This window comes from Terrapene carolina, unplaced genomic scaffold, assembly GCF_002925995.2.
Source record: "Terrapene carolina triunguis isolate 2854851 unplaced genomic scaffold, T_m_triunguis-2.0 Scaffold238, whole genome shotgun sequence".
Lineage (NCBI taxonomy): Eukaryota > Metazoa > Chordata > Testudines > Emydidae > Terrapene > Terrapene triunguis.
The window spans coordinates 16,815,164-16,839,281 of NW_020664589.1; the positions used below are offsets into that span (position 1 = coordinate 16,815,164).

The following is a 24,118-nucleotide window of genomic DNA, read 5'->3' on the forward strand; positions in this document are numbered from 1 at the left end:
GGGGCCGGGCCTGGGCCGGGAGCCCGGCGGGCTGCGGGGGCGGCGAGCCCTGGGCTGTCACTCGTGGCTCCGCCTCCCGCTGCCCCCGGTGGAGCCGCCTGGAAGGGGCCGGGCGGCGCAGAGCCCACGAGGCGGCCGTGAGCGACGGGCTCTGCGGCCGGGCCGGCCCCGCACCTCCCCGCGGCCATGGGGGCGCTCGGCCTGGCCGTGCTGCGCCTCTCGCTCCTCGCCGCCGCCGCGCAGGCCGCCAGCCAGGTGAGGCGCCGGGCCGGGCCGGGAGCGGGCTCCGCGGGCGGGGCGGGTCCGGGCAGGTGCCTGGCGGGCGCAGGGTGGCAAAGCCCCGACGTCTCGCTCGCTGCTGGCGGCGGGGAGCAGCGGGCAGGGCCCCGGCGTGTGTCCACACGGGGCTCCCTGGGCCCGCGGCCGTGTCCCGGCTGCAGCGGAGGGGCCCCGGGACGGGCCCCGGGACTGGGTCGTGGCAAGTGGGCAGCTGCCCGGTGTGGCTGAGAACTGGGTCCGGGAGGGTGGCGCTGCCCTTTGGCGCTAGTGGGTGGGGGGTGGGTGCAGTGCGGAATAACCCCGGCTGCGTTGGAGTGGATGGAGAACTGGCCTTCGCGCCGTGTGAACGGACAGACCAGGGCACACACACAGAAAAAGAGGGGGAAACAACCCAGGAATCCCTAAATAAACACACGGTGTCTGTGCTTTACAGACCAATGTGTTTATCATTCACACAAAGAGGCCAGAAAGGCCCTTCTTGCTGTCCCATCACAGCTCTGACTTTACTTCTCCTCCCTCTCGGCTGGGTATTTTGTGCTTCCCTGCTGAAACCGGAGGAGCTGAGACCCTAATGAACAATCTGTGAGGTTATCATGCCCTTTATATACTCAGGGCCAGCTTCACCCCCAGACCGCCTTCATTGGCTGAGTGGGAGCCCCCGCTTGCCCCGGTTCATGCCAGGCCATTTTCACTTTTCAGTCTATTCAGACTGAATCACCAAAGTGCAGATTTGGGACCAGTGAATTCCAATGGGATTTATTAGTTGCCTTGCCAAAGACAGCTGTGAGCCAAACAAGAGAGGCTGTGGTTTGTTGTCATGCTGCGGTTTGGGTTAATGGCGCCACATAGTTTGTAGCCCCAGCGTTCCCACTCTCCCCACTCCCTGCACTGCCCCAGAACGAGCTGTAGGAAAGCCTGTGCCCTGGCATAAAATGCCCCTATGCGGCCTTCTCCCAAGCATCAGAATCAGGGCAGTTCCACTGCTTTTCATCCCAAGTTGGGCACCCACATGAGCATGTTCACGTGAAGCATGACTTGCTCCTGTGCCCTGTCACTGGGAATCAGATTCTACCATTGGTAGGATTCATTCGATGCACTCTTGTCTGAATGGCATTGCATCAGGCTCGCTTGACTGGCCCGAGCTGCGCTTTGAGGCATTCTGTGTTTGTTCTGTCCTGGGTTTGTGCTGAGACCCACACCAGCCCAGCAGACCCTCTTCCTTTAGAGCAGCACGGCTGCCCCGGCTCAGAGAGCAGCTGTGGTGCTGGAGGGATGATGTTCAGACACAAGACACTTCGGGGTGCTCTGGAGTCACTGACCCTCCATCCACTCAGGGGGTGCAGGGTGCAGGTTTCTGGCTGCCCAGTGCAAGAGAGTCCAGAGTAATCTCAGGACAGGCAGCCATTTTCACACACGTGGTCTGTTGGCTCCTAAATGCAGGTGGGAAACCCTGAGTGAGGATGTTCCAGTCACTTCAAAAAGAACAGAAGCAAATCTTGGCTGTGCTTTAGCTTGATGACCTTAATTGTGCTGCGAAAGAAAACTGGTAGGCTCAACCCCTTGTGGGGAAGGAAAACCTTGTAACACATCTTGGGACCTCTTGTGCTCATGAGTGGCCACTAGTTCTGGATTTGCAAATATAAGTTCTGGAGCTGTCCAGCTGTCCTTGGAAGTGTGAGCCCCACACAAGGCTTTTCATGAAGAAATACAGTGCATCCATCCCTGATCCCTGACCTTGGCCTCTAGAACCCCCATCTTCCTCTGAAAAAATGACATTGTGGAGGCTAGACATTCTGCTTTAGTTTAAGTGAAACCCTGTGGCTGTGTGAAGCGCTCACAAGTCCCCTACACAGCAAGCCCAGGCAGTGAGGAATGAGCTTTCTTTGATTGTGAAACAACACCCCCTGCTCACACACAGTTTTCCGGGGGGGGGTGGGGGAGAGAGAGAGAAATGTTGGAAGCTGCTTAAACAAACTGTGCCTGGAATTGAACTACAAGAAAATAATCCCGCTATCAAAACATGCCGGCTGCTGGTTGTGCAGTATTGTGAGGTGAACTCTTTGATGCAGTGATTTGGCCCCAGCAAACGTTTAATCTTACTGCCACCAGCACAAGCTTGAATGAAAGGAGTGTGAGCAAGTGTGTGAGCATCCCGACATCCACAAAGGACAGACTGTGGAGTTGAATGTTTGGTGTGAGACCAAATTCCAAACAGAGTAAGAATCAGAGTCGCGGCTGCTTGTTTGTCAAGTGTGTATTTGGCTAATTGGAGATAGCGGCTACTCAGTTTGCATGTGCAAAGATGTAAAAAAAGACTGACAAGCTGGTCGTTAGATGTCAAGATGGGGACGTTTGTTGGGTTAGAAAGTACCAGGATCCCTTAGTACAGCGGTTCTCAAACTGTGGGTCGGGACCCCAAAGTGGGTCACGGCCCTGTTTTAATGGGGTCGCCAGGCCTGGCTTAGACTTGCTGGGGCCAAAGCCTGAGCCCCACTGCCCAAGCTTAGGGCTTCAGCCCTGTGTGGCAGGGCTCAGGTTACAGGCTCCTGAGCCCCTCCAGGAGTGGAGTCAGGCTTTGTCTTTGTCCCCCCCTCGGTGGGCTCAGGCTTCAGTCCCCACTCCTGGGATCGTGTAGTAATTTTTGTTGTCAGAAGGGGGTCACGGTACAATGAAGCTCGAGAACCCCTGCCTTAGTAGTTGGGGTCTGCAGTTGTAAGCTCTGTTGTTAGACCCTTTTAATGTCAAAATAGAATGGCCTGCATCCTGAGACACTTCCTCTTGGGGGAGGGGGAGAGAACTGGGGATGGGAAAGGTCTGTGTGGAGAGGAACCAGACGTGACTACCAGGCACGCTGTTCTCTGGATTTCCCACTGCCTGTCACTCTTAAGGAGCTACTGTTGTACACTGACACTGCTCCAATCTACTGCCCAGGACTGGGCTGTAACAATTACGCCACAAGAAGCTGTGCAAACCAGCAGAGTCATTACAGAAATGACTGTGAATGCCGGCACGCCTGCGGAGAATTACAAAAGCCAAAGGCCTTCCCAGAACAATTAATGCCATCAAGCTAAAGCACAGCTAGTACTGGCATCTGTTCTTTTTGAAGTGACTGGAACATTGCTAACATGGGCTTGCGGGGGTTGCTTAAGAGGGAACAGGGACTTTGGATGAGATTTTCAAAAGAGTCCACCCACACCCTGCTGAAGTGTGCACCTAACTGCCAAAGGTGCCTTTGAAAATCCCATCCTGCTGTTTATTAAGGACTTCAGTTGCTTTTCATATGAAGTTAATTAAGCTGAAAACTGCAGCCATGAGAATATACTTCTCATGTGATTTTAATAGGAGTCAGTCATTGGCCACCCACATGAGAGCTGAGTTAGGATTTAAATATTGTCCTAGCCCAAGTGCCCACACATCTGAAGAGAAATAGCATGGCCCCTTTGTGCAAGGAGCATGTTAGCCTGTGGCAAGCTTTGCAGAGGGCTGTATAGCAGTGCGCACACTACTTTGCCTGGCTTGCACTCAGCTTGTGCAGTATTTCGCTGGCTATGCCAGCTGGTAACCAGATGTGTCACTTACAGATGTTTCGCAGATAGCCAGGATTTAGTCCAGGCTTCAGGAATAAATTTAGTTGTCCAAGCTGCCTCCTGGGTACCTCATCCTCTGACGCATAAGTCAAAAGATGGCAGGTGTATAAACAGGGAAGTTTTCCAGATTCCTCTTTAAGGAATCCAGGCACTCGAAGTTGGCTGCACTTAGCAGATTCTCTTGCTCTGTAACATTTGGCTTCCTTATGCCCAGCACAAAAGAGGGATTCTTCTCCAAGGTAGGCAGATGGAGTGAGTCTGGAGGGTCTTGCCCTCATGGACTGGTGAGAAAAGGCCTGAGCTTTCCAGGTGCTCTGCACCTGAGGACACCATGCAGATTAAGGTGGTGCTGCTGCCACTTCTGGTGTCATTGAGCCTGCCTCTGTTGCACGTAGTCTCTCTCATAGACCCTGGTGGGCCATGACGACATGGCATTGAACGGTTTGTGCCAAGCCTGCATATGAATGCTGGGTAGGAGGTGGAAGAGGAGAATTACACGGTTTCCACCACATGATGAGAACATCCTTCCAGCAGCCCACAGCTGCACGGGATGGGAGTACAGCTGCTTGCTTTGTGCTGCAGAAGTGTCGACACAGTGTTTGTTCCTTTCAGGCAGTCCCCTGCCTGTGGAATAAAAGAAGCTGGGGGAGATTTCATTACTAAGGGTGCCTCTCAAAATAATGGCGTCTCTTAGATGTTCATGCTGAGGACTGAGAACCTAAACACCACTTGGCTAAGTCACTAGAGTCCTGCAGTAGAAAGGGGAGAACCCTAACTACAGTGGCGTTCCCCACCTGGAACTTCTCCAGAGTGAGGGGCATCTGGTCTTCTGTTGAAGAAGGCAACATTGTAGGTATCTGGAGCAATGAGTGACACAAAGTAAAGAGGGAGCACTGATTAGTTGGATCCACTTCCAGCTGCATTACTCTTACACTTACACAGGATGGGAGAATTTACATACGTAACAAAAATCTGCCAGAAAGCCCCCAAATTCTCACGTCTAGAGGACACAGGACAAAGCATTGTTCTTACCCAGGCTCTTACCCATGTCTCATGTGATACCACCGTTACTGTGGGAGCGTCTCCATTCAGGAATAAGCAAGCCACAAAATGTATCTCTTGCGGGGGGGGGGGGGGAAGGGGGGGATAGTGAAGTGCAGGGATCAAAAAGGATGAGAACTTCTTCTCACTAAAATTAGTTGGACACTGTCCTGTCTACAAACCCCTTGCACACCCAGGAGACCTTTCCGACTGCCCGTTCTCTGGCTTTGCAGGGAGAGGCATTGCAGAAGGGTTTCTTTCAACACAGCTCCGTTGTCTGCTGACTTTTCCTCAGCAAATAATACAAGCAGCCAAGTGAGCAACACGTAGGGGACAGAGCTGAGTTGCTTCTCTTTCTTCACTGTCAGTTTGAACAGCTTGACTTTGCAAATGCTCCACCTCCCATCAAGGGAACCCTGCCCAGGGTGCACGCTCTCCCTCCTTTTGTTTCAGTCTGAATCTGAGTATCGGGTTTTTTTTCTGTTCTTGGGCACAAAAGTCCAGCCTGGGATTCCCTTGCCACCAGGGATGACAGCTGGCTAAAAACACCTGCACCAGTGCAGGACACCTTAGTCTTTCCCATTAACCACCCAAGTCATTTGGAGTAAATGGCGTGGGAGAGTATCCTACTCCACATGTCTGTGGCTCCCCAGACTGGCTGTCTGGCTCCGTTCTTTTCAGTCGTATGTGCTGGTTGTATAGGAAATAAGCGGTCTGCGGCTGGCTCTCAGAAGGAATGGTTTGGGCCCAACAGCGGCACTGCTTACTCCCCAAACAGTCGTCGTTGAATAAAGTTGGGCCAAATTTATCGTTTGTGCAGTTGGGTTCGGCTCCCACTAGCTTCAGCAGAAATGGCATCTGCTTACGTCAGGGCCTTTATGGTTTAATGGCCTATCTGCGTGTTCTCAGGGAGAGGGGGGGGGCTTTAATACAACCATCTGACACAGGGTTCGGGTTTATAGTGATATCAGCTGAGCTCAGCCCCTCTGCAAGTGCCCACTGCAGCCTCCCAGACGCCTCTGAGCGGGCGATGTGCCCAGGAGGGGGCTGTGCTCAGAGATGGGTTCTCGGGTGGGTGCAACGCACTGCAGCTGAGTGACCTTTGTGGAATAAACTTCAGAGAGTTGTTGTTTTTGTTAAGGTTTCCTTGTTTATAGGGAGGCCTTGTTGTATAAATAGAACTCCTGGTTCCTGTTGAAGGAAGCTGTTTAAAAGGCAAAGCCTTGCGTTCTCTGTAAAGGAAAGCAGAATGCCCCGGTTCCCTGCCCAGAAGCAGTTTACACAGCAAAGGTGGAGGGGGCAAAGCTTAGCCAGAGGCAGCCTACGAGGGGCTTTGGCACCGCTTGCAGTCCCCCTTCTCTTTGCCACAGGTGCAGCCGGCGGAAGCTACGGGGCCCAATGTGCCAAACTCCATCTTGATGTGAGCTGAACAATGTTGTCCATTGCCTGTGCGGAGGTATGGTCGGAAGGGCTGCTGAAAATTTGGTGCAGCCCTTGGGCTCCTGGCAAGTGGCCCTTGTCTGTCTCAGCCGGAGAGAGCCCGGGGGCCCCGATCCAGGGAGCGATTTGCTCAAATGCAGGTTAAAAAGCACTAGGGGTGATGGCTGTGGCCAGCTCTACACTACAGCCATCTGCTGGCAATGCTCTGTTGGGCAGGGCCGTCTCTAGCGCGGTGGGGCCCTGATCTCAGCTGGGTCCTCTGGTGCTCTTGTAATGCAAGTAATAACTCACTCAACTCACTCCTGGGCAGGGGGGCCAGCGGAAGGCCTGTGCCCCACTTAGGGCCCACAGAAGTGCAATGGCTGGTCTGGCTCTCCGTCCGGGGGTGAATTTCACCCTCGAAGGACAAAGCTGCCAAGGAGATCTAGTAGCAAACAAGGGCAGCCCAGCCCAGCCCAGCCGTGAGAGCCAAGAGCGGCTGCTCGATTCCTCCACGGAGAGTGGGTGGCTTTAGTACAGGAAGCGGGAGTCATTCCTCCCTGGAGGTGTTAATTGAGACACCACATCCATCCTGACAAGGGGCGGGATCCCATTCAGATGTTCCAGGGGTATTTTTGTTGCACGTTGTTAGTTTCAGCTCTGTTCATCATTGGAAACATGGGCTCTAAGCAGGCAAACCTGGAGCTCCCAGTGTACCCAGTCAGCACAGAATGTGTAGAGCTGGGAGGGAAGCTGGCCTCCGGCTGAATCGCACGTGCAAACTGATCCACGTCCGTCAAGCCCCCGTGTGAGATGATGGACAACGTTGATTAAAGCAAAAATAAATAACCTCTGAGAGAGTGGAAGGAGCGCCGGCTGTTTGTGCCAGGAAGGACGAAATGGCCCTCTGCGGGATTGTGAATCGTCATGGCTGTTTGTATAAACAGGCCCCATTGCCATGGGGAGGGCAGAGGGCCACGCACAAGGAAAATATTGGAACCGTGAGAAGTTGTGTTTGTGTAAAAGAATCCCATTGACCAGCTGCGTTATCCCGTGTCTCCCCCCTGCCATTGTCCTCCTCCTGCTACACTCCTAGCAAGGGGCTTATTAGAGCTTGTTAAAATTTACAGCTCTCCCCGCTGGTTTCATTCTATCTAGTGACATGTCCCCCACTCTCCTCCTCTTTTCTGGGGTTTCCAGATGAAAAGGGGGAGGCTTGTTTGAAATGCAAAACACAGGAAACATTTTGCCTCTGTTTAATGAATGAAAGCTCCTGGCACTGCAGTTTGTTTACTAGAGATTGTGGGAATCTTGCAGATGTTTTCTGTGCTGCCCGGGAAGACCCAACCACGCAGGGGAAAGTAATCCCTGGGTTACAATTTCTTGGCCATGATGATCTCAGTGATATTGTAAACATGGTGAGATTGGCATGGAAATAGGGAAGGGCTTTACATATGAGTCATAGCAATAAGGCCTCTGCCTACTTAGGATCTGAGCCCTGCTCTGGCTGTTTTAATGAGTCCTGCCTGGAGATAGGCTGAAATAGTTCCAGTGAGTCTGAGGTTTGTATATTGTTCATGGATCTGCCTTGGTCAGCACCACATCACCTGCTATGGGTGGGCCCAGAAATCTGGAGAACTTCCGAACACCTATCTCCTGCCCGCATGGTCTGCAGACGTTCACAAGGGAGGGAGGGGTCTGATGGAAGGGGGTCTTGGGGTGAAGGGCATATACTGGGACTTGAGACCCCAGGTCGGTTCCCAGATCTGCCACAGACTCCCTGTGAGACCCTGGGCAAGTCATTTAATCGCTCTGTGCCTCAGTTTCCCATCAGTAGCATGGGGATAATCATGCACCTTTTCCCCCACCCTTTGTCTCGCTAGTCTGTGTAGACTGTAAGCTCTTCAGAGCAGGGTCTGGGTGTCTGTACAGTGCCTTGCACAATGGGGCCTGAGCTTGGCTGAGGTCTCTCGGTGATAATCCGTGTCTTGGAACCGGCTCTTATTACCTTATATCCACATACCCCTTAGAATTCCTGTCCCCCGGGTGAGTTCAGTTCTTATTACCAGTGTGAGCCACCCTCCCTTTGCTTGACCCCGGGGAGAGCAGCAGGATGTACAGGCTTTCGCTGTTTTCTCAGCCAGGCATTAGAGAATAACTCCAGATAGGTGAGTTGTGGTTTTGCTCCCCTAAGGAGCCAGACCCTCGTGGTTACAGCACCCTGGTCAAAGAGCCAGCACTGCCGTCTGTGCTATGTAGGATTCAGGTCAGGCGGCTTTCTGAGCAAAGCCCCCAACAAAGCTCGCGTTTGGTCACCGATGCTCTCGCTGACCCAGAGTGAGTCTTCCTGTAAATGTTCTCTCCCGTATTAAGGGCTCGTGGCACTGGTGGAAGCTGGATACACAATGTCTGTAGGTTTTAGTCACTTGTAATGAGGGACAATGGAGCCGCCTTACATGGTGACCCTGTTGTCACAGTGTCGTCTCCAGCACTGTGTCCTGGCTTTACTGCCGCAGCAGTTTAAATCATTTAAGCAAACAGAGTGCTTGGAGTCACACCACATAATGTGAGATTAGAGGGAAGCAGCCCCTTGGCTCTGTCTGGCGGATGTGATGCCTCCAGGGCTTGTGTGTGAAACGGCGGCAAACCCGCGCTGGGCTGTCCCCCGGAAATGGCTGAGGCAGGCACTCTGCTCCAGCACCGATCCCGCTCGCTCACGTGGGCACAGCTGACTGAAGATGCTGGTGAGAGGTGCAGGTAGGCATCTTTGCTCAGCACCCAGGAGCTCCATTATCCAGCCGTTGTTTGCCCGTGGGTGCTGCCCAGTGAGGGAGACGTCACTTCAGTCACCTTATGACACCCGGTGCCCAGCGACAAGAGGAGAAGCAGCCGCACATGGACACTGGGCACAATGTACATTCATTTCAAGGGCAGCAGTGGAACACTGCGGCTTTGCTCCGCTGCCCTTAGGGGCCTGCACCAGCCATCATCCCACTGCCAGAGCACTGCCGGTGGGGTGCTCAGCCGAGCGGGGGTGCAGGGCTGGGCGCTCAGTGCACTAGCCAAACAATGGTGGTTTGGCTCTTTTAATTCAGTAGAACAGGTAACTGGACGGCTGTCAGTGGCATGTAGCAGAGGAGAAGGGGCCAAAAAGCCCTGGCCAGCTACCAAAGAAGGTGGCGTATGGCTAGATTTGTCATCGGATTAACTCCATTGGCTTCTGTGCAGTTACTCTGGGGATGGATTGGGCCCAACGGGGTAGCTTTATTGGTTACCATGTGCGTGTGTGTAAAGTTATTATATATTACATATCAAAAATGACGTTAAAAGGTTTCAAAGTCAAGCAGCCTCAGTCCCAGTCTCCCTCGCTCAATCTCTGTCTCCCAGCCCAAAGTCCCCTCCCCTCCTCATCCCAGGGGATTTTACCAGTTTACAGCATTGGTGAGACCAGTCCTGGAATATTGTGTCCACTTCTCATGTCCACGTTTTAAAAAGAGTATTACTCTCCCCAGCCTGGGCACCATCCCTGCCTTCCCGGGTCTCCGACTCTTCTGCATGATCCGCCCCTTGTTTGCTCTTCGGAGCACTGCTTTGGCTCCAGTCTCTGATGCATTTCCGCCTTTCCCAGTGAGATGGGAGCCAAGTGTGGAGTGCCCTGCAGTGCAGCCCAGTGCACTTGACACTGTCCGTGTGAAAGGCCCCGGCTGCTGGGTCTGTGCAGCCAAGCTCAGCTCAGCCCCTTTACATGAAGCCCTGGCTTTAAAACATGTTTGCACATGCACAGCTGCATCAACCTCCCTGCAGAGCGCACACATCCACACGCCAACACACTGCCAGCTACACACACAGTTCTGAACACGCTCCCAGCTACACACACAAGTACCTGCTGATTGAGGCCTGCACAGACACACACAGGGCCTCACTCAAACACCAGCATTAACCTCCCCACACTGAAATACACACCACACATGCCATCAATTGTCCACTTGATCTTTTGTAAAAATTAAATACGTTTTAAAAGCTGAGGAATATTTACCCTCCTCCCTGAAACACTCTGACATCATTCTTCAAGATCCTCCGCAGGAACATTCAGTGGCATGGCAAGGGCATGAAAATCCCAGCAGCTGCTAGGAGACTGGCCTGCTCCTGGCCAGGACGGGTTTGGGATCGGGTGCCACAGACTGAGATAAAAGGTCGGTGCATTTCCTTTATGCTGAGCAGCGCCGTTCAGAAGGGCTGTTGCTATGGCACCACTTCAGCAAGCTTTGTCCAGCGGATGAGGATCAGAGTGGGTGACAAATGGTTCCAACTGGGCTCCACGCAGATTCCAGCTGTTTACTGAGGGTTTTATCTCTCTTCTGAGGACAAGACTTAAAGTTAGTTTGCGAGACTTGGCAGGAAGTGGCTCCGCACTTAATATGCTGCACTGCTTAATCTCTCTGCTAGAAAGGGTCATGGACTCAGGGCCAGCTGTGACATTTGGATCCAAACCCAAATTCCCCGGAAGTTCAGGTCCATCTCTACCCAGCACTGATAATGCTGATGCTCGTTGTAGATCTGCTGCTCTGGGCAGCCACAGCGTCTCAGATCCAGAGCAAGTCTTCACACTGGCACCCAGTTAGAAGCTGGCACCTCCCTCTCCTGTCTGCTGCAGCTCAGCGTGCTCCTGCTGGTGCCAGCTGTACTCCACATGTGGGCTGTGCTGGGGACAGCTAGCGCTCCATGCCTGGGCACTCGGAGGCTTTGGCCAAGGAGGGGACATACGTGCAAGTCTTGCTCACCCCTGGCGGGAGGCTCTAAGCTCCGCTGCTGCTGTCAGCTGAGAGAGATTCTTCACTAAGGTTAACCAAGCCAGAGATGTTGCTCTAGGATGAGCCAGAGTGAGCCAGGACAGAGTCCTCACAGTCACAGAACTGTCCGACTGAAAGGGGCCTCGAGAAGTCATCTAGTCCAGCCACCTGTGCTGAGCAGGACCAAGTAAACCTAGTCCCTCCCTGACAGGTGTTTGTCCAGCCTGGTCTTAAAAACCTCCAGTGACGGGGATTCCACAACCTCCCTTGGACGCCTGTCCCAGAGCTGAGCTCCCCCTAGAGTTAGAGAGTTTTACCTAATATCGAACCTAATCTCCCTGGCTGCAGCTTAAGCCCATTGCTTCTTGTCCTATCTTCAGTGCACATGGAGAACAACTGATCACGGTCCTTTTTGTAACAGCCTTTAACATAGTTGAAGACTGTTTTCAGGTCCCCTTTCAGGTTTTTTTCCTCAAGACTAAACATGTCCAGTTTTTTAACCTTTCCTCACAGGTCAGGTTTTCTCATCCTTTGATCATTTTTGTTGCTTTCCTCTGGACTATCTCCAGTTTGTCCCCAGCGCCCAGGCTTGGACACAGTGCTCCAGCGGAGACCTTACCAGTGCCGAGCAGAGCAGGACAGAGTTGCACCCTAGAATGATGTTAGCCTTTTTCACAACCACATCACATTGCTGACTCGTATTCAGTTTGGGATCCACTCTAAGCCCCAGACTCTTTCCGCAGTACTGCTGCCTAGCCAGTTATTCCCCATCTTGTACATTTGATTTTCCTTCCAAAGCGAAGTGCATTATACTTTTCTTTATTGAATTTCATCTTGCACTTGACAGGCTGCTTGATGTATGATATGAAGGCAAAGGGCTCTGTCCAGCCCCACTGCAAGCTGCCGTAAGACCACTGAGATTTGTGGCTGAATCTGGCCCAATGAGAGTGACCCCTCAGGCAAAGGACATGATCCGAGCCGCTGGTATAAAGACGTCTGTCGCAGAGGAATTGCAGCTGGCTGCAGCCTTGGAAGTCTGTCCTGTGTTTATTGTTCCCAGCCAGGGAATGCTGAGCCCAAGCCCAGCTCTGACACTGGCCTTGCTCAGGAGTTGGGTGGACAGAAATGAGCAAAATATTTGCCTCCTTTTTTTTCTTCGTCCATGAACTGACAGGAAAATTCTCCTCATGGTTTGGGGACTTGCCCCCCCCCCCACAATGGGCTAGGGGCAGTGTGTGAAGTTTGAGCTTGGATGTTGGATTGGTGCAGCTAACCAGTGCCGCTTGAATGTCAGTGGTCTAATGTCCCAGCTCAGAATCTGAGCGGAATTCACCGCTGGGTCGGGGGACAGATCACAGCCGGGACAGGCCAAGGCACTTGGGGATGTAGTGGGACATAGGTGGTACCTAGACCTTGTGCTGGCTCTAGGCAGCCTTCATGAATATCCGAGCAGTTGACCTTAGCCTCAGCCTTTGTGCTGCAGTTCCTGACAGCCCCTCTGTTTGTGGGAAGCAAATACAAAAGGGTCACAAATGCCATCCAGTCGGAGCTGGGCTTTGAATGCTATGAATTATTTGCCGGAGGCTTTTTCCCACTGTCCCCCCATTCCACATGATCCTTCACCTAGGGTGACCAGACAGCAAATGTGAAAAATCAGGACCAGGGGTGGGGGGTAATAGGAGCCTATATAAGAAAAAGTCCCCAAAATCAGGACTGTCCCTATAAAATCGGGACATCTGGCCACCCTACCTTCACCGAAAGTGTGGCACAGAGCTATGGGTTACTAAGTCTGCGTTTCTCCTCTGGAGTGGCTTAGACCGGGTCGCTCTGAATGACCCTATTGGTGACTTGCTTGTCCCACACTGGTATTTCTGCTTTCCTTGTGGTCTCTTGGCACTTCTCTGGGTATTCCCATAGGGCAGCTCAGTCACTGCTGTTTCTGCTGCCCACCAGGCAATTCCAGTATCTGGACAGGCCTGGGTTTTCCCAGGACTCTGGATAGAAGATGTGCACATCTGTTTCCAATCCCCTTGCTGTGCTACTCCACTGAAGCACATCAGCAGTGAAGCCCGCTGCATGGCATAATGTCAGCATCAGAGCTCAGCACTCCCAGAGACTTGCACCTTTTGGGTCTGGCCTGTTAGCTTCAGTGGGGTGGGGAAGTGTCAGGAAATGCAGCATTGTTTAAAGGCCACGTGAGGCCTGGTTCCTGGGAAATGCAGGTCATTTGGAGATTAGGAGGTGGGAGTTCCAGTGAGCTCTTCAAAGGTCAGTAAGCAACCCTACCAATTAGTGAGCCTCACTTTATTATCTGAAAGGGATGGAGCTCACTCCGGCTGCTCCATGATTTTGCTGTTGATTTCAGCATGAGTCAAGCAGCTTGTTACATACATAACTCATGAAAAATGTCAAGTTTTATGTAGCACGAGGTGTGGTTAGTGGCTTGGGGAAACCTAACACAGATATGAGGAAAACACTCTCTGGCTGTGCGTGGACGGTTTGCAAGAAGAGCAGCTGTAATGGACTCAGATCCCTTATTCAGAGGAGCGGCCCTTGTGCTGCGTTCCCACAGCAGCTTCAAAACTGACAGGGAAAAGAATTCCAATCCCCACCCCCCACAAAACACACACACACACACACACACACACGTGCACACACACATACACCCCTGCACTCCTTGGGGAAATTGTCACTCACCCTTTTGTAACTAGGCCATAATTGCGATAAAGAAAAATAATGAAGGTTGAGGGCATGGAAACGTTTACACCCCCTTAACTCCTCTCCCCTCAGACATATGGCCAGATCCTCTGTTGCCACAGTGGGCCCCAGCTCCATGGAGCTGCACCCATTTACCCCAGCTGAGAACTTGCTTACGGCTGGGGAGATCCTCCAGGCCATGAGAACACAATGTGAAGAGGCTGGACTCTGTCCTTGGCTGGGATTTACGGATTCACAGTTGTGAAAATGACCTTGGTGCCAACCCAGCGCTGTGTGAATTGAGATGATATTGAGGAATGCAGAAAGATTCCAACTCCCTCCTGCCCCTGCGCTGGTCCCTGAGGTTTCTCTAGCAGCCTTCGCTCTAGGATCTCTTGCCACTGAACAGTATTCTCTATAAACAGCCGTCTGCAGGGCAGCCTTGTGCTGCAGGAATGAACGCCATGTGCAGCAGCAGCCTCCATACCCTCTTCTGCTCCCAATGGTTTCTGTGCAATACCCTGTGAAGGAACCTACTCTTCTTCAGGCATCAGCAGACACTGTAGGCCTGGGACAGCCCTTAAGCTTTCACTCTGCCTTGCCTAAACTAGGAAGCCAGTTCTGCTGACCAGGCTTGGGACCCTGGCATCTCCTGAGACTAGCAAGTCCTTTCAAAGGTGCAGTGCCCTTTGCTGGGCCTGGCCTGCTGCCTAGCTGGCTTTGAGAGTTACACAGCAGTCTGAAAACGGGCCTTTATCAATCATGCCTACTCCCTACAGTGCTGGAGCCTGAAATGCCACTGTCCTGCAATGGGGTTCCCACTGAAAAATGAGCCCCTGTATGAATGGGTAGGGGCTAGTGCAGCTCCATTGATTTCAATGCGCCAGGTCTGACTTTGCTCCAGTGCAAAAGTGCTCAGCTCCCAGCAACTCCCATTGTTCTCCGTTTGGAGGCGGAAGCATTCTCCGGGATCCCTAGTGGGATCTGCTGGGTGTGGAGCTCTTTTGAAAGTATGGCCAGTAGTTTTTGTTCCTGCTGGCCCTGCAGTGCAGACCTAGCCATGGAAAAGGCACTTGGATTCTGTTCTGCCTCGGGTATGCCGGCTCCCTGCTGCCTCCTGAACCCTTATGGCTGGGCGCACGGTGTGCAGCAGAGGGGTTAGGTCAGTCGAGGCTCCACCACTCAGGCTGAGCCGGCAGCTGGGAATACCTGTCTGAAGCTGAGAGGCCACTGAGGGGATAAACGTGGGGCACTGACATGCCATTTTTTCTGGATCACTGGCTTGAGCAGAACCAGACTTTAAACATGGTCCTGTGGCACTGAATGCTTAAAGCTAAACCGCCAACTCTAAATCCTCTGCCAGTGTCACACCTCATCAGCTAGCCAGTGAGAGCAGCAGCTTGTTCCGCCTCCTACAGATCATCTGAGTAGCTTTTCCAGACCAGTAATTGGAAGAAGCTTGAATGTGGCTGATTAGGCCCCAAGCCCTGTGTGATTCGTGTGTGCGCACACATCACTCTCAATTACTGGCTCCAGCTCAGGTTTTCAGCCAGGGAGGCAAGGCTGGAACCAAGGAAGGGGAGAGGGATCTGACAGAAAACAGAGGTCTGTGGGCCCCGCATGCTCCTCCGAGAGGTGCCACATTGGAAGCCTTTGGAGTCTCCATTCCCATGCAAGTGGCAAGGGGGTGAGGAATGTGGAGGACACACAGCTTAGTGCTAATAATTAACAGGTGATGAATACTGAATGTCCATTTCCTAAAGCAAATTACAGACAGGGAACTGGGAGTAATGAGTGTCTGAGCTGGATCTCTCCAAGGGCAGTAATATCCCCTAATGTCTCTAACGCACCTGCTAACCCCCAAACCTCCCGAGTGCTTTACAAATCATTTAGAAGGGCAGAGATGCATACTGGAATCACTTTGCCCACCACTGAAATGCAGCCACCTCTGGGGTGAAGCATAGCAGCTGTTCAGCGGCGCTCAGCCCTACACTATAGGTTAGGGCAGGAAGTGATGATGAATATTGTTTCCAATTGAAATAGCAGGGGGAAGTCAGAGAGAATTCTGGCCAGAAAGTACTCTGAGCTCTTCACTGAACAGAATCGGTCAGGACCTTGGCTGGGAGCAGTATGATCTTTGACTTCCTGCCTTAAACGGTAGCGTGAAGCTGTTCACTCTCAAACAGGAGCTGATTTCCATCCCCGTGGTGGTTGCATTTTAGTGGTGAATAAAGTTTCCTGTGTATCGTTTGTATTGGTTTAAGTTTGTCAAGGCTTTGGAATCATTTGATATGAAAAGGTGCTACAGAAACGGAAGCTCAGTATCCTTATATCTGGGAATGCAGGCGCTCTCTGCACACGCTGCCAGGTTAGCTAAATCCTAGAGTAGGCTAGAAAAAGCTTCACAGAAGTAGGTCAAATAAATGCTAACCGTAAACCGCGCACACAGCCACAAGGGGTGGTGCTGTGTGGTTTAACTGCTGTGACCCGTGGAGCTGGGACGCTGGGGCAGGTGGATTTCCCTGTCCGGGTCAGAGATGATGTGCCATGTTGTCAGCCAGGCTAGGCAGAGAGAGATCCAGGGCATCAAAGGAGATTAAAGGTCCTTGCTTTAGATCGCGGTGTGTGGGAATCGTCTCTATGACAGCCGCACATGTGCCCAGGATTACATTGCAAGAAGGGATGTCTGCTGGCAGGGGAACAAGAGGGGAACATGGCCGCAGCCTTGCCCCACCCCCCAGCTAGTGAAGCAGAGTTGGCCAAAGCAAGGCCTTCCGAGCCCTACGTGCAGCCAAGGGCCACCCACCGGCTGTGGCTGTAGGGCAAGGACAAGCTGTCAAAGGCAGGAGTTCCCCGCTGTGCAGCGCGGCTCAGCCGTGGCTGAGAGACACAGACAGGCTCTGGGGAGAGGGCACTGGCCTCTGATTCAGAAGGGGACGTACATTTATATGCCAACTCGAGCGCTGGGAGGAGCTCAGGGTGCCAGTCTGAGCCCCCCATTCCCGCTGGCATTTCACACAGGGCTCCTTCCTGGGAGATGACGAGACCTTCGTGCCCTAGAGCGCAAAAGTTTTTTCCCTTTCTCCAGAACAGCAGCTCAAGCCCCCGAAATGTACCAGACGTGCCGTGCCCAGCCCCCGGCAGATGGGCAGCCAGGGACCAGAATGAACTGGCTTTTTAGAGACCCATAGAGAGTGGTTTGAAAAGAAACCCATTCAGACCGGCTGTTCTGGCCGGATGAGCCTCTCGGTGGCTTTTCTGAGAAGTAGAAATGAGCTGCTTCCGCTGCGTGTGGGTTACTTCATGAGCCATTGGTTTAGGATTGCCAGGCAGCAGCCCGAGTGCTTTTGCAGGGGATGCTTTATAAACACAAGGAATTGCTGCTGTTATTAGTCCCTCGTAAATAAACACACGCTGCTGCCAATGGTGGCCGGGAGCTGAGGGGCACCAGTGACCTGTGCTGGGCAGGAGGGCAGATTAGAGGATCAGCTGGGCTCCCTTCTGGCCTTGCACTCCTCCATCTCCTCTTCAGTCATCCCAGGCACTGCTTTGGGGCCTTGGAAACACCCCCAGCAGAGGAGCTGGGGGAGGGGAATTAACCATTGACTCCTTGCTCAGAGCCTCGCAGCAGCTTATTTGCCAGGCTCTAGGCTGGAGCCTCTGGGCAGGGACTCGGTATTTGTGTCTTGCGCAGAGCTGAGCAGCACTAGTGAGTAATGTCAGCTTGCTCCTTCGCTCTGAGCAGCTGCCTAGGGCCGAGTCCGCTCCCCCCTGCACGAGGTGGCTGTCGCTGACTGACCAGGCCTCGCCCACCTCCCCAGGCTCTGCTCCTGAACAGTCCGGGCTAAGGCTGGGGGTTCTGATGGAGACTTAGGTGCCCAGATTGGGAGTTAGGCCACTTTGAAAATCCCTGTTCCTCACACCCAGCCAGGCGCCCTGGTGTCCGTCAGAGGAGGAGGAGGAAGGCCCCACTCCCAGCCAGCCACCCTGGCATCTGTTGGAGGAGGAGGAAGGCCCTGGAGGGTGTCAGCAGGGGAAGGAGAGGTGCAAGCGCCTTTGTGCTCCTCTGCCCCTCCTCTGCTCCTCAACCCATCAGCGTTTAATACAAGGACATGGGCTGAGCTGAGCAGGCGAGAGTAACGAACGGGCTCCCTGCCCCCCCGGGAACGTGCTGCGACAGAATGGGCATTCCCGTGAAACCCACCTCCCAGAGAAGCCACCTCGGGAAGGAGACTCTCTACCCCGGGGTAACACGGGCCCCGGAATGGACCAGGGGGTGGCTAGTCCGTTAGCTCAGGTTGCAGAGATCGTACCTGGGCTCTAGAGGAGCCAGGGTCCATCCCTGGCGATGGCCGAGAGGATGGTTATGGCAACTCTTCCAGCAGGGGCTTTGGCCCTTCGTTCGTGCTTGTGGGTGGGGTCTTTAGGACTCCACGTTGGTGCACCAGAGAGCAGAGACTTTCCTGGGGGAGCCCCAGCCCAGGGTCACGAGGGACATGCAGGGCACCTGGCTGCTGGGTGGCTCTTTGGTGGACCCCAAAGGCGTTGGGACACCGGCAGGAATTCCTTCCTGACCCCCTCCCCCAGTGCACCCCAGAACCTAAGGTGTGAACCAGGAAAGGCCAAGTCCCACCTGTCCTTACATGCCTGCTTCTTGCCCTTGCCCAGGTGTTTGGCGACATGGACCAAGTGCGGATGACGTCCGAGGGCTCCGACTGCCGCTGCAAGTGCATCCTGCGGCCTCTCAGCAAGGATGCCTGCAGCCGCATCAAGGATGGCAGCATGCGGGTGGAGGATTTCTACACTGTGGAGACAGTGAGCTCGGGGGCCGACTGCAAGTGCTCCTGCACGGCCCCGCCCTCCTCGCTCAACCCCTGCGAGAACGAGTGGAAGATGGAGAAGCTGAAGAAGCAGGCGCCGGAGCTCTTCAAGGTACCTGGGCTCAGGCAGGTCTTGCACACCAGCCTCTGCCTCCGCCCCACGGCTCACTCCCACACGCTGACGTGTCCCTGAACGCTACGGTCGGCCCTGGGCACATGGAACCCCCAGCGACGCATGAGCTGCAACCCCCTCCCTTGCACCATGCGTGTTTAACCCTTCGTAGCCCAGCACCAGAGGCTGGTTCCAGGGACCCTGCTCTAGAGGCTCATGTAGTGCCCTGGTGGGAAAAGGCCATTTCTTAGGAGGGCAGAAACCTGGGGGCTGGAAAGAAAAGAGACTGACTCCCGGTCCCAGCCAGACCCATCACGGGCTGATCGCATCCACAGCTCAGCACAAAGGGCCAGGAGCGCCGCCAGCTTTTTTGCTGCCCTAGGCCGCGGAAGGTCCCGCCCCCAAAATGCCGCCCCCGACAGAGGCGGCGGAAGGTCCCGCCCCCGAAATACCGCCGACGACCGGGGCGGCTGAAGATCCGGCCGCTGCGGTCGCCGCCCCCCAAATGTTAGTGCCCTAGGCGACCGCCTAGGTCGCCTAATGGGTTGCGCCGGTCCTGCAAAGGGCCCTTCCCGGCCCAGCCCCACTGGGGCACATCAGGCGGGAAGGGCTGGGCCATGTGGCAGCAGTGAGGTCTGGGGTGAGGGAGGGAGGGAGAGCCGCCAGCTGGCAGTGACTCCACGGTGCAGGAATCCCTGCTCCCCAGAGACCAGACAGCAGGTTCTCCCAGCAGCGCTGACTCCCTGACAAGAGCAGATCTGTGCTGGGGCCTGCAGGCTTCCCGGGAGGCTGCGGCTCTATTGGCCCTTGTGCGTGAGAGACGGCGCAGGGTCGAGAGCTTCTGGTGGCTAAATGTCACCAGCTAACAATAGGCAGTGTGTGCCCTGCTCACTCCCTCCATGCAGCTGTGCAAGGCTGCCGGCTCGGCCTGCCGGGCTCCACGTTGAAGGGGTGGCCAGGGAGGAGTATGGGCTGCCCTGCACCCCATGGGCAAGGTCTGACAGACCAAGGCCAAAGAGGGTCCAGGCCGTAGGGTCACTCAGTGAGGGTATGAGTCACCTCGGGCAGTTTCCAGGCCTGGGCTCATCCCCACCCAAGGATACATTTCACCTTTTAATGCTTCCAGCTCCTATGCAGCTGCCCTGCAAGGCACACGACTGATCCCAGCTCCCAGCGGGCCGAGGTACTATAGACTCATCGGAGTTAGAGACGGGAGCAGTGCCTGTGGTGTCCCCTCCCTCTATCATTCCTCAGCCCGCATTTCCCCTTCCTTAAGTCTGCCTCGGTTCTGTAACACTCTGGGGTGGGTGAGGCCCTTTCCCTGGAAGTGTGTGTATGTGGGCAGGGTGGGGGCACAGGGAGAGACAGAAAAGTGGCATGAAATTAAAATCAGGGTTGGGATTATTGGTAGTGAGAAATCCCAGAGGATATTGTAGGTGGGCATCATTCTCTCTGTGTGGGTTCCTGTACCGGGTTTGCGTTCTACACTGCGTCTCAGCCCCACACAGCTGCTGCCTACCGATTGTGCCTCTATGGCATCGTGTGCTGGGACCGTAGCAGTTCCGTGGTGCTCCCAACACTGAGTCCTGTTGCATTATATTATTCGGGTGGCTCTGCCCACTAGTGTGATTTTGATCTGCAGGAAGCCACGTTGAATTTTCCTTCCTTCTGGGGTCCCTGTTTACTGCAGCCCTCATTGTCACCTGCTGCTCTTGGAATTCAGCTTCAAGGTTTTTCCTTCACAGCTGCAATCCATGGTTGACCTGCTGGAGGGAACGCTGTACAGCATGGATTTGATGAAGGTCCATTCATACATCAACAAAGTGGTCTCCCAGATGAATACTCTGGAGGAGGTAAGAGCGGACCCCGTGCACTGCAGTTTCGGAGCCATCCCAGAGCAGTGCAGCCAGATGAGCAAACACAAAAGCCAGCACCTGCTACTGCTGCCCAGCCACCGCTCTGCCAGGGGATACAGAGACGCCCCCGACTAGCAGGAAACGAGCTCTGATAACTTCCTTCCTCCCTGTCCTCTGGCTGGGGATGGAAACATCCATTGAGGCCATTAGAACCCCTGGAAGAGTTAACCCTCTCCTGGCCTCTCCTCGCCGTTGCCAGGGCAGATGCAAGACAGCCAAGTTTCACTGTTTCATTGAGCTGCTGGCTACAGGCGCCTCACACTTCGGTTGTGCAGGCATCCGGGCTTTGGCCAGGGGGTGGGCTGAGAGGATCATATTGACAGCAGGAATGTACATCTGCACATGGGGATGAATCTGATCCTGCGAGACTGGCCCCTGCCCAGCACAGGTGCGTTGGGCTGTGCGGTGATTGTGAGAGCATGTCCTTTCCCAGGGCAGCTAAGGAGTTAATGGGAGTCTGCCCTCGTTCACCCGCCAGACTGAGCGAGGGCTGGTCACTCTTACGCTGGGCCCCGCCCAGCGCTGGTTCTGGTGGCTTGTGCGTCAGCTGCTCCAAGCTCCTCGCACCAGGGGCGTGATGGGCCTTGCTGCGCTGTGAGCCGGGCTGGGAGCGCTCCCGGTGGCTGAGGGCCGGCAGACAGGGCTAGGGCAGCAGAGGTTGTAACCTGCGGACGTGGCTCTGTCACCTGGAGAGTCGGGGAGCCTGGCTGTGCTGCCCCTCAGGCCAGTTCCTTACCTGGGGGGGAGGGGACGGGCACTGCACCAACACAGGGAAATGTGGGTCCTGCCCTAGAGCTCACCATGAAACTGACACAAACACAGCCAAGGGCGGGGGAAGGGACCCAGGTGGGGGTTGTGCTCTGCCTGGTCAATTGCACAGGCTGGGGGCTATTGTGGGGGTGTCGGGGGAGTGACTGTGAGCAGGGAGTAAGAGAATCGCCTACCTAGAGAGCCTTCAGCTGCCTGCAGAAGCGATGCTTCCCAGTCACCGCCAGGCATCGCCTGAGCGGGTTAGCAGCGCTGGCTCCCTCACCCAGCTGAGAGGCTGTTTGCATTGGGCTCTGGGCCCTGGGACTTGAGCAGGACAGTACTTCCCTGTCCAGCCCGGTCCCAGCCCCCTCCCAGAGCTGGGAATAGAACCCAGGAGTCCTAGCTCCCAGCCCCACTGCTCCAGCCAGTAGACAGTTGTCATCCCCTGGAAGCGGGATAGGTTTCGGTTTGTAGAGAAACGTGAAACTTTTTGCTTGAACCAAAGGACGATGGAAGCCCTATCAGGTCTCAGCTACTCACGCCCTGTTCCCTTCCCGCCTCTTGCTCAGACCATCAAGACGAACCTGAGCAGGGAGAATGACTTCATGAAGGAGAGCGTCGTGCACCTGACCAACCAGATGAAGCGCTATGAGAACTACTCCGACATCATGATCAGCATCAAGAAAGAGATCTCCAACCTGGGCTACCAGCTGCTGCAGAAAGACGCTGCTGCCGTCCCCGAGAGCAAGGCCCAGGTACCTTCCTGCCCCCATCACCACGCACACACTCGCAGGTGCCAGCCTGGTCCCCTTGGCGCTGGCCCGCAGAGCTGAGGGGGCTGCACGCTGGGCGTAGTGCTGCGTTGTAGCACTGCCGGGGCGGCAGCACCTGTGCTAAATGATTAACTCCGTTTGGCCCATTGTTAGAGTCCGTCGGGGCCTGTTGCATACTCTGGTCTCCCTTCCATCCCGTCTTTGCTGCCCTGGGCGCTGCCATCTTGCAGGTAGCCTCTGTTCTGTTCAGAGTTCATCCCGTGTCCATCACCATGGTATCTGAGCCCCTGGCTTGGCACACAGAGTGCCCAGAGCTGGACTCCTGCTGGCTGCGCTGCCTGGAGTCCCTCTCTTTGCAGCAGGTGCTTTGTGATCCCAAGCCATCGGCCCCGCTCGGTGCAAGAGCCTGGCCGGACGCGGCACCACTGCTGCCCACTGGGGTGCCTCTGAGCCTGGCTCTGTCTCCTAGGACACGGCCAGGGGCAAAGGCAAGGAGGCGAGCAAGTATCCCAGCGCCCGCAAGAGCCTGGGGGACAAGGCAGCTGTGAGAGCCCCCAAGGAGAAGCTGCCAAAAACGGAGAAGCCCAAGAAGGAGATTCTGAGGGTCAGACTGGGCGCATCGCAGCCCACCCCCAAGCCCAAGCCCTCTGTCCACCAGCAAACCGTGATCCGGGGCATCACCTACTACAAGGCTGCCAAGCAGGAGGAGGCCGAGGGCCTGGTCAGCGACCGAGGTAAGTGCCCAGGCCCCTTGGAGGCACAAGCACCTCAACAGGCCCAGCGTGGCATGTGGTTGAGAGGACAGGACTGTCTGCTGGCCAGGGAAGCCAGAGGGTGTACCTGGGAGGCCCTGCCAACCCATCCTCGGGGAGCCTCAGACCCTTCCCCACCAGTCCACCATGTTACTCCCCCTCAGAGCCACCTGCATGGTGCCCCACTCCTGTGAGCGCCCGGCCCCTGTGTGCCCCCCGCCCGCACATCCCTGCTGGGCCTGGGCTGCATACTGCTCCCAGCTCTCTCCTGTGGGGCAGGAAGTGCAGGGGGCCAGGCACTCAGCATTTACCTCTTGGGATTTGGCTTCAAGGCCTGGTCTTAGAGCACAGGAGAAAGTGAGTTCCAGCATTTGGGCACATCACAAAACCACCTCAGCGACCGAGACGGGCACGGGCTCTTCTCAAGGGGGGCCCAGGGATGGAATAACAGGGGCTGCAGGTCTGGACTGAGGAGCACCAGCAGAGCTGGTGTGGGTGAGGGTGTGTATGTGTGTGGGTGAGGGTGAGGAGCCCAGGGCTGGGTTAGCAGGGGGGCTGCAGGACAAGACCAAAATGCATCAGGAAAGCTGTGGGGAGCAACTCTATGTTTAGTGGCCTAAAAGGTTGAAAAGCAAATCCCACACTCAGCCGCTGGGAAGTTTCCTGGCCTCCAGCCTCGGGGTAAATCCGTTCCCTGGACGCTGATCCTGTCCCTGCCCGCGCTGCACTCCCTGCTCCTCTCTCAAACACCGTGTGTGCACACTCAGTGGAGCTGTTTGCACACTCAGTGGAGCGAGTGAGGGATTTCAGAGGGAAGCAGCCCCCTTTTTTACACAGCTCCCGGGCAGGTGTGGGGCCCGGTGGGCTCAGCCTTTCTCTGAGCCCCACAGTGTTTTACTAGATCCGGGGCAGCTGGTTTAGTTTAACGAAGAAGGTGGAAAGGAAGGTGCATGTAGTTAAATGCTGCAGAAATCCAACCTGGGGAGCCCAGGCCCTGCATCCTGGTTCCCCTGCCCTCCTGCCTTGCCTCTGTCCCCCCGCCCCCCAGTGTGCTGTGGAAGCAAGGCAGAGGGGGCCACAGGCGGGAACTGCCACACTGCAGTTGTAGGGGAGAGGCGGGACTCTCGGCATCTCCTCCCCTTCACGGTCAGCTCCCCAGCAGGGTGGGACATTCCCTGCCTT

General features: G+C 55.0%; 1 protein-coding gene across 1 annotated transcript in view; it reads left to right on the top strand.

Moving 5' to 3' along the window:
• The first annotated feature begins 97 nt into the window (after nucleotides 1-97).
• OLFML2A (olfactomedin like 2A) overlaps nucleotides 98-24,118 on the top strand; it is a 31,505-nt gene continuing 7,484 nt past the window's right edge. The window contains exons 1-5 of the mRNA XM_024214509.2: nucleotides 98-255; nucleotides 18,482-18,745; nucleotides 20,491-20,598; nucleotides 21,981-22,166; nucleotides 22,654-22,918. Of these exons, the coding sequence (XP_024070277.1) occupies nucleotides 187-255; nucleotides 18,482-18,745; nucleotides 20,491-20,598; nucleotides 21,981-22,166; nucleotides 22,654-22,918 (892 nt within the window). The 5' untranslated portion in view covers nucleotides 98-186. The remainder of the gene's footprint in view (nucleotides 256-18,481; nucleotides 18,746-20,490; nucleotides 20,599-21,980; nucleotides 22,167-22,653; nucleotides 22,919-24,118) is intronic.